The 10,367-nt window shown below is 44.8% G+C and overlaps 1 protein-coding gene across 3 annotated transcripts in view; it reads left to right on the top strand.

Annotated features, from left to right (window-relative positions):
• The window catches only part of MEN1 (menin 1), an 82,996-nt gene extending 74,778 nt beyond the window's left edge, over window positions 1-8,218 (top strand). For all 3 annotated transcript variants that reach the window (XM_018567069.1, XM_018567070.1, XM_018567068.1), the window contains 3 exons: window positions 6,116-6,221; window positions 6,292-6,444; window positions 7,852-8,218. In XM_018567069.1, coding sequence (XP_018422571.1) covers window positions 6,116-6,221; window positions 6,292-6,444; window positions 7,852-8,208 — 616 coding nt within the window. In that variant the 3' untranslated portion in view covers window positions 8,209-8,218. The remainder of the gene's footprint in view (window positions 1-6,115; window positions 6,222-6,291; window positions 6,445-7,851) is intronic.
• The last annotated feature ends 2,149 nt before the right edge of the window (window positions 8,219-10,367 follow it).

Below are 10,367 nucleotides of genomic sequence, written 5' to 3'. Positions count from 1 at the left end.
CTTGCAAGGGGACAGCTGTCGTTGCAATTGGGAGCGCCGTTACGGCAGGCAGTCCCGGCAGTTACGGCTAAGGGTGTGGGGTCAGCCAAGGGGAGCGAGCCGTTACCCGGCTGGGCACGTTGTGGAAGTTCACCTTGAAGGGGGGATAAGCGGGGGTGCTCCCATACCTGTCGACCACTGTTGTTTCAAGGCTCGTTGGCAGTCGGCGCCGGGCGGGACGGTCTAGGTCTGCTCCGGGAGGAACTTCGGCGGCGTCTTCGTTGAGGCATGGGTCGAGGTTCGGAGTCCAGACTGGGGGACAGCCAGTCGGGCACATCCACAGGTACGGCATACAGGAAGGAGAACATGTCCGCCAATTGGAGTGGATGGCGAAGGTTGAAGGTCCGGTTGTTCCTACGGACATTGAGGCAAAACGGGTAGCCCCAGGTGTATATGGCTCCGGCTCTGCGGATCACAGCGAGAAGCGGCTGAAGGATTCTTCGCATGTGGAGGGTACGGCCGTACAGATCAGGCAGGATGGAAATTTCCGCGCCGTCAAAGGTAAGCGGGCCTTTCTGCCAGGCCTGGCGCATGATGGCTTCCTTTTCCGCAAAAAAGTGGACGCGGCATAGGACGTCTCTGGGCCTCCCATCGCTGTCCGTCCTGGGACTCCCCACGAGGTGTACGCGGTCTATCTCCAGCGGGGAGTCCGGGGCCTTGTCTAGGATCATGTTGAGGATGGCCGTCACCGTGAGCCGTAAGCCATTCGGGGTCGTGGCCGCGGGAGCCCCCGGAGCTTGACGTTGTTTCGCCCGGACCTATTTTTGAGGTCATCCTGCGCGAGTAGGAGTTCCGTTAGGCGGCGGTCATAGGAGGCCGAGCCCGATTCCAGGCGTTCAACCCGCGGGGTCAGACTCGCCTGGTCGCTGGTCAGGGTGGAGACCGCAGCCTCTAGGTGAGAGACGGATTTGTGGATGGTCGCGATGTCCTTCAGTGTGAGTTCCATTTTAGAAACAATGGCGGCCATGTCTTGCCTCGTGGGTAGGGAGAGCAAGATGGCGGAGATCTCGTTAGTGGAGAGGGAGGAAGGTTGCAGCGGCGTCAGCGAGAGTGGTAGACGAGGCTCTGCTATGGGGCTGGAGCATCGAGGCGGAGTGGATCTCTGCTGGGACATATGGTCTCCGGGTTCCGGAGCTTCCGGCAAGGCCGAGGTCTCCCGAGGCTTGGGAGGTGAAGTAGGCCTCAGGGCCGTGTCCCGGGGGCCATCGGGCCCTTAGAAGAACTGCGGGTGGAGAGGAAGCGCTGTAGGGATGTCTGGGGACGCTTGTCGTCGTTAGAGCGTAGTTTGGTCTTCTGTGACATCAAAAAAAGAGGGTTTGGGATGCCGTGCCGAGCTGAAAAGTCTCAGGTGGTAGCAGAGCTCAAGCAATGTGCTTCTTCACTCCGCCATAGCCAGGCCATACCCCCCAGCGCTATCAGTGATTAATGGGCCAAGAATTATTGCTCTCACTCTGGCGCTCGCGACGATATATAACATGTGTGGCACAATTTTTGTTTTTGCACGTAGTCGTATACAACACGTGTTTGCGTTGTATGTGGGGGGCAGGGGACTTTAACTGCTTTCCGTCTGCCCGTTGTGAAAATACAGACGGGCGGCAAGCTCACATGGGCGGGTTGCCGTAATCAGACGGCTTTTTTTTTCTGCTCGCGAACGCACGGGAATAAAAAACCCGTCCATTCTGAGGAGCCATTACTGGCTGTTTGACATACAAATGATCGGCGGCTCCATTGCCGCCAATCACTTGTATGTTGTGGCTGAGTGCCCCCCTAGAGGGCCGCCGCCTCCCCTCCTGCACACTAACCTTCAATCTTGGTATCCGCTACCCCATCTGCGGCCCGGCTCGGGAGGGTGTCAGGAGGAAGATGGGAGGGAGATCAGCATTTTCCTCCTTGCTGAACTCCCTCCGTACTGTGAATGCGGAAGTGATGTGTAATACATCACTTCCGCATTCACCTGTCAGTCATCTGTCTGCTATTGCCAGAGAAGAAGCTGATGAAGCAGATCTCTGCTTCATCAGCTTCGTTGGGAGTCCCCAGGTGCCATTAGGGGTCTTGGAGACCCCTAATGTCTCCATAAAGAGGACCTGTCAGTGTACCTTTGCTATTATATAGGGGGATTGTTATCCCCTATGTGATAGAAATAACATTAAGTGTAAAAAAAAGTTTAAAAAAAATAAGTTGCATGTAAAAAAAATAAAATAAAATCTGTAAGTCCCCCACCCCCACGTTTATCCACATATAAACGTTCAGATGCGTCAGCGCGCGGCGAAAACGACAATTGCGCTACACATGTTACATATCCCCGCGAACGTCGGAGTCAGAGCAATAATTCTAGGGCCATAAATTACTGATAACACTAAACTGATGAGCGGTAAAAGCTTTTGGGTATTGTATTTTTTTGAGGTTTCGCACGCACGCGCAATTTTAAGGCTTAACATGTTTGGTGTCTTTTTACCCGACGTGACCCCATCTTTTATATTTGACCAAAAAATTGGGTAATAATAAATGTTTTATAATTTAATATAGGGGAAACTGTTTTTTGGGGTTTTTTCTGTAATTTTTCCTTACTATAGTAAATATTAAATGCCACCAAAGGAAAGCTCTCTGTGCCCAAAAAATTGTATAAAATGTATTTCAGTACAGCGTTGCATGACGGAATAAATGTAATTCAAAGTACTGCAGCACTGAATACTGAAAAATGGCCGGGACAGGAAGGGGGTTAAAAAAATTTTGTTTTGTTTTTTGTATGTTACTTTAATTTTTAAAAATTTTTTACACTCAGCTTTATTGCTATCACATAGAGGGCTAACATTCAGAAAGTATTCAGACTCGCTTTACTTTTTTCAATTTTATTTTGCAGCCTGATATTACAGTTGCTTTAAATTCTTTTTTTCCCCTCATTAACCACCTGCTGTCTGGCTGTTGTAATAAAACGGCCGGACAGCAGCTTCTTGAATGCGGGTGGGCGTTTTTAAACGTCCCATCTCGCCAGGCGGCGCGCACAAATGGGAAATCGGCTTTGAATGTAAACAGCCAGCGATGGCTGTTTACGTTCAGGCGTCTGTAGAGACGCCCGATCGCTTGTAATATGCGTGCGGCCCCCTCAGCCGCTGCTGGTGATCCCAAGCTCCGGTGTGAGCCCAGGACCAGCACAGCAGCTCTGCGGCCGGAGATCAGTACACGATCTTTGTTTGATCTCCTCCTCCTCGTCGGAATGCAGGAAGTGATGAGTATTACATCACTTCCGTATTCCTCTGTCACTCTCCGGTACAGAAACCAAAGAGAAGCTGGTGAAGCAGGTCTCTGCTTCATCAGTATGGGAAATCGGCTTTGAATGTAAACAGCCAGCGATGGCTGTTTACGTTCAGGCGTCTGTAGAGACGCCCGATCGCTTGTAATATGCGTGCGGCCCCCTCAGCCGCTGCTGGTGATCCCAAGCTCCGGTGTGAGCCCAGGACCAGCACAGCAGCTCTGCGGCCGGAGATCAGTACACGATCTTTGTTTGATCTCCTCCTCCTCGTCGGAATGCAGGAAGTGATGAGTATTACATCACTTCCGTATTCCTCTGTCACTCTCCGGTACAGAAACCAAAGAGAAGCTGGTGAAGCAGGTCTCTGCTTCATCAGCTTCTCTGGGGGTCCCTAGGTGACATTAGGGGTCGTAAAGACCCCTGATGTCTCCATAAAGAGGACCTGTCACTGCAAATTGACTATCACATAGGGAGCTTGTTTGCTCCCTATGTGATAGCAATAAAGTTAAGTGGAAAAAAAAAGTTTAAGAAAAATTACATTTGCAAAACAAATTACAAAAATTAAGTCACATATCAAAGCAATAAAAAAAAGTTAAAGTCCCCCCGCCCCCCACATACACACGCAAACATGCGTCGAGTCCGCCTACGTGCGAAAACGACAATTACATCCATTGTGCCGCACAATTACATCCATTGTGCTGCACATGAGAGTAATAATTTTTAGGGCCATTAATCACTGATAACACTAAACTGATGAGCGGTAAAAGCTTTTAAAGCATCGGCTATGGTCAATTTTGGTATGGTAGTTTTTTGCGACTTAGCGGGTGCGCGCAATTTTAAAGCTTGACATGTTTGGTGTCTATTTACCCAACGTGACCCCGTCTTTTATATTTTACCAAAACATTGGGTAATAAATGTTTTATAACATAACCTAGGGAGAACAGGTTTTTTTTCAAACTTTTCGATACTTTTTCATGATATAAATTTTAAAAAAATAAAAAACCCGTAGCGGTGATTAAATACCACCAAAAAAAAGCTCTATCTGTCCCCAAAAAATGGTATAAAATTCATTTCAGTACAGCGTTGCATGACGGAATAAATGTCAAAGTACTGCAGCGCTGAATACTGGAAAAAATGGCCTGGTCAGGAAGGGGGTATAAACACCCCGGTCAGCAAGTGGTTAATCTACACTCCGTACGTACCCCATAATGACAAAGTAAAAACAAAATGTTAAAAATGTTTGTGACTTTATTAAAAAGAAAAAATGTAATATCACATGTGCATAAGTATTCAGACCCTTTCCAACAACACTTGAAATTTAGCTCAAGTGCCTCCCATTTCTATTGATCATTGCTGAGATGTTTCTACACCTTGATTGGAATCCATCTGGATAGAAAAAAAAAATGTGATTTTAGGCTGACACATTTTTTAATTTTTGGATTCAGCCTGAAAATTCTAAAAGGGTGCACCGAAAGGGTCAAGGGGTCCCATGATTCAAAATAAGGTTAAGAAATTCTACTTTAGCGCATTGAACATGTTCATTGCAATGGGGGAGCAATTCTGCTTCCAAAGTTGTTTAGCTGATTTGGCTTTCAAAACACAAATTAACAGGATGATGGAGCAATGCCTTGATTAGCATTTCCTACTGCCAATAAGGCCTGGTTCACACCTGTGCGTTTTGTAGCGCATTGAACGCTCTACAAAACGCTCAAACATGAAAATCCCATTGTTTTCTATTTGTATGGTTCACACCTTGCCGTATTTCAGCCCGTCTGAATGCGCTACAAAACGGCCTACGCCTGAAAAGGTACATGAGCTTCTTTGCGGCGTTTTTGTTGCGCGTTTCCATTGGGATACAGCCAAGTAGCCCTGGGAAACTTTTTTTTATTGCGAATCGCGGTTGAAACGCGTGACAAACGCGCATATTCGATACGCCTAGGTGTGAACAGAGCCTAAAAGTTGAGTCTGTATGTAACATAGCAAATTAAACATACCTAAATGAATATATGGACCAAACGAGAGATTACAGAACGGTGTGTAGAAAAGAAAGCGGTAAATGTTCAAGTTACAGGTACTGACAATCCGCATAGGCTTTGCATTGATGATTTTCCCTTTGTATGTAATATTAAAATATGAAATAGTTGTGTTATCATTTTCTATCATGAAGAATAGAGGGGATAGTTTAATATTCTGTCAACCTTAGTGGAAGAAGTCATAATAAATATAGTGTGTGTGTGTTGCAAGAGTGACACACACATGTGCTGACGTTATTTGTACTGTGCATTTAAAAGAGAACTATGGGGTAAGTGGTTTTCCCCATAGTTCTCTTTAGATATACTAAGAGCGCTGCAGCCCGGTCGGGTCCCAATTAATACTGTCAAGATCCACCCAGCTGCGTGAGTGACGGCTGGCTCTGCCTATCTAGAGGCAGAGCCAGCTGTGCCCGCCCCGTTCGTTCCTCCACTCAGCGCTGGAGGATCGGAGGGGGGAATCCCTGTGGGGAGCGGTGACTGACGGTCACTGCTCACTGCAGGTATACAATTGGGAAGTGAGCGGATCGGTGCATTCTGCGCACTTCCCGATCGATAGAAGCGACCTGTGACCGCTTCTTTGTCACAGGTCGGCTCTAACTATGAGTGGAAATCACTCACCTCATAGTTCACTTTTAATTCTTTCTGTATGGTCAGCCTTTATTCATTGGTCTTTAAAGACTATATTTTTCCATTAGTAGTGGTTTTCATTAATAAATGTATGACTGTTTTTATTAGTTTTTACAGTTTGCTCTCTGCCAGAAACTCAAACTGTAATGTTTTGGTTTTTTTCTAGGTATAACTATTGTCGTGAAGATGAGGAAATCTACAAAGATCTTTTTGATATTGCCAATGACTTAATTCCTAACCTTTTGAAAGAGGAGTCAGTGTCCAACAATCAGGTGAATGGCTATTAGTTTAATTAAGTTATGCATTATAGGAGCACCGAGCTTATCCTATTTATCTTCTTAGGCTGGTACTGCTCTTCAGGATCCATCTTGTTTTGCAAACCTTCTGCGTTTTTATGATGGAATCTGTAGGTGGGAGGAAGACAGCCCAACGCCTGTGTTGCATGTGGGCTGGGCAACTTTCCTTGTGCAGTCGCTTGGCAGATTTGATGCACAGGTAAGTAAAAAAAAAAAAAAAATGCTAAGAGAAGGTTTTATGTAGCTTAGCTACATTGTTAGCAGATTTTAAAGAAGGCAAGAATCCATAACATTCAACCTGTGACAGTGAATCTTGAAAGGGAACACAAATGTGTATTTCATATACGAAATCATACATCCTAATATCAAAGTACAGCGATACAGCGGAATTTAACAAAACTGGAGCAGACAGAATCTGGAGCAGCTGCCCATAGCAACCAATCAGCTTCTATGTTTCATTTACAAAGCTTACCTGAGCAAACCTAAGATATAAGCTGGTTTCTATGGGCAACTGCTCCAGATTCAGTCTGCTCCAGTTTTGATAACTTCAGTATATTTAAATGTTTTATATAAATTTGCCTGCACTATTTAGAGTTCTTGCTTTATTTGAAATAATGCATACAGTTTGGAATTTTAGGTGGTCATAACCACTTGAGTACCTTGAGTGTAGGAGATATGCTTTAAAACTCCGCCCCTATTACCAGCAATTCCTGGCTGTTTGTTAGTCTACAATTACAATTGTTACATTGTGTTTACATTTTCAGTCATATGTAGTGATAAGGGGTGACCTTTTGATCTGCATATGACTTCCGTTAAAGCAAACTTGCAAGTAAGAAGAAAAGTTTTAAATAAAATATACTCCTATTTAACCCTTTATCAGCCCTTAGTTACTCCTAGCCTAATTAACTCCTTCCTACCTTTCTTAGCTTTTTATACCCTTAGATATTATTTTTCTGCTGTTTTTTTTTTTTCTATTTTGGTTACCAGTTGATATTTAAACTCATCAGTTTTATTTTTTTGTGTTGCAATGAATTAAAAGCCCCTAGTTTATTTGCAGATAACTTCGCCATGCTTTTGTACCAAAAACGTAATTTTAATATTATAAATGGGACAAATTACTTAATGCTAATATTGTGGTTTATAGGGGTATAAAGTAGGGCTGTTAATGATTAAAATTTTTGTGTTCGATTAATCAATTTTTTTTAATTGATTTCGATTAATTATAATGCACATACAGATCCAACTACATTGGCCTATACACATAAAGCACAGCAATGAAGTAATAAAATTAACTAGGATCACACTAATCCAGCACGTTATTAATCTCACGTGGGGCAACTCAGAATAATAACGTGCTGGATTAGTGTGATCCTAGTTCATTGTATGACTTCATTGCTGTGCTGTATGTGTATATGCCAATGCCTTGGCTGGCGCTCGTGCAGAGAGTTTCAAAAAAAATTATTCGATCAAAAAGATTAACGATTAATCGAGAAGTTAATCGTTAATTTGCACAGCCCTAGTATAAAGTTACAAGAGCTGAAGTGTTTTAACAAATCATGTGAACTGCCATTGTGAGTAGCCATGCTAAAATTATTTTCACACACAGGTACGACAGCAGGTTACACTTGTAAGTTCGGAACCTGCTACTGAAGATGAAGACTGTGAAGAAATGAGACGAAGAGCCCCACGGCGGGATTCAAGGCCTGGGGAGCCTGTTCCCCCTGTTCATCGCCCAATCCCAGAACCAAAAGAAGAAGCAGGATTTACACAATCGCTCTCTCTTAGTTTCCAGAGCCAGAAAATGAAAGGAATGAAAGAGCTTTTGATAGCTGCAAAAGTAAACTCCAGTGCTATAAAATTGCAACTCACTGCTCAGTCACAAGTGCAGCCAAAGAGAGTACGAGCACCTGGGTCAAGAGATTACAATCTTGGATACTTGAAAAGACAGCGCAAAGGGGCTTAAGAATGGAGTGAGTGAAAGTAGCCAAAGTAAAAAGGCAAAATCTAATTTAGAGTTTTTTTCATTTCTGCTACTGTTTTTTTTAACACTTTGTAAGTGTCGTTTTGTAAGGAATGAATATGCACATTAAATCCTGAATTTACTTGTTTAGATTTATATGTCGAAGTTAAGTTAGTATAGAAATGTTAGTCGTTGTAACCTCCCCTGCCCAACAAAAGTATTGAGTATTTGTTAAGAAATTACTTTGGACTAAACAAGGTTTAATATTGTTTATAATTGACGGTTTAGATAACTAAATATAACCTGTTAACAAGTTTGTCTCTGAAGTTTCTTGATGCTTGAAAAACTAGTAATATGCATGTTAACTGCTCTACTACACCAACACCCACATTGTGATCTGCTTTAAAATGTATTGAACCCTCTTAATTTATTAATGTAATGATTGTATCGTACACAGACAATTCAGAGATGACTGGGTATTATGCAGATATCATTGGGTGATTGGACACTGGCCAAACTGTGAAGACCCTCATATAACCCCTCCCACTCTAGGAAATCTCCAGGGGGTTTTTATTTTTTTGTCCTTAGGTGATTGATGTTGTCACGTACCTTAAGGGGAGCCTGAGATGACGAGGGCGGCCTCTCTTGCTGCTCCTGTCCAAACTCACCTGGATAGTGGTAGGTTCTGAAGAAGCTGTGTGCAGTTTCCAGAGGTCTGATAGCAGGACACAGGTGCAGAAGGCAGGATCCAAGTAGCAGAATTGAGACAAACCGGGTCAGCAACAGTCTGTCAGCGTAGTACCGAATCAGCAGACAGGACGTGGTCTGAGGCAGGCCAGGTCGATATCTTGCGGGCAGCGTGGTACCAGGTGAAAGAATAGTCCAGAACAAGCTGAGGTCAGGGAATGCAGAGTGGAAGCCAGAGCTCAAACAAGCTAGGTTTGTATCGAGTAGTCAGATCAGGAATGCTGGTTTAGGAACAGAAACAAGATACAACTGAAGATCAGTCAACATGGAGGCCAGGGTGTCTCAGCTGTAAATAGCCCATTTGGTGCCATCATTTGAAACGAGCCCATGCACACGTCCGCGCACACGTTGCGTGCATATCTGCGCAGGCAAAATGAATGGCAATGCAGCCATCAATTCATGACCAGCTTTTAAACAAGGTGCACATGGAAGGGCTTTAAACTTTTGGCCTTTAAATTCTGTCTAACTACAAAGGTTAAAAACAGAGGTCTTAGTTGCATGTCTTCTGCAGAATATCTGGAAGCCACGCTTCTTCGTCAAGGCCGCTCTGTGTAGTGTGGTCCTAACTCTAATCTCTGAGAGCCTCTATTTTGGAGCATATATAGCAAAGGATGAATTGGGTGCAGGTTTGCCAGAAGGCAGCCCAACCTTCTTAAAGGCACAGGGACACACAAGGAACCCACACATCACAACGGTAGCGGAAGCCCCCAGTGTGTCCCTGCACAGAGGCGCCCCGAACTATGCACATGCACACGCACACAGGCATGAGCAGGTGCCCATCCAGAACTCCAGCTGCACAGGCTGGTCCTGGCTTCTTGACAGATGTCTGCGCTCTACTGTGGGATATGTATTTAGATACTTGCCTTATTACTGTGATTCTTCAGTCAAGTTTTTTATTTTACTGCCACTGCAGCAACCTCACAGCTTACAGATTGGTGCCCCATGGCAGTAGCTTCGGGGGTCATACAGTACACAGGACTGAAGATGTGGGGCCGGCCTGTAATGTAGCTTCGGGCACTGGATCCTGAGCTCGGTGCCCACCTTGGCACATGGTGCAGTATGTTTGGTTAGCCACAGGGTGCTATGCAGGTCCAGGCCAGTGGTGTATCAGCACCGGTTTGACACTACCGGGTGGGTCTTGGCCCCTATCTCTCCAAACACCCCCTCCCCGAGTCCCCCTGGCCTCAAAGGCCTTTATGGTAGTTGGCCCTTTAAAAAGTGTGGGTGTTTTAGTGCATCTCCTCTGCACTCCATGCCCCACCACTGGTATTTTTTGTAAATTTGGCTATTTTTTTAGCAAGTCCCCCATGCATGGGCATATAAGAAACAAGCAGGGAGTCTTTCCACTGGAGCATGCTCAGTAGGCAGTCGGCAGCCATCTTGGTACCCTCGGCCGCTGGGTCTGTATTCTTAAT

The sequence above is a fragment of the Nanorana parkeri genome, unplaced genomic scaffold, assembly GCF_000935625.1.
Source record: "Nanorana parkeri isolate BGI_ZX_2015 unplaced genomic scaffold, ASM93562v1 scaffold1004, whole genome shotgun sequence".
NCBI classification, from domain to species: Eukaryota; Metazoa; Chordata; class Amphibia; order Anura; family Dicroglossidae; genus Nanorana; species Nanorana parkeri.
Note: the sequence above shows the minus strand (reverse complement) of the source record. Positions and strands in the feature narration are given on the sequence as shown.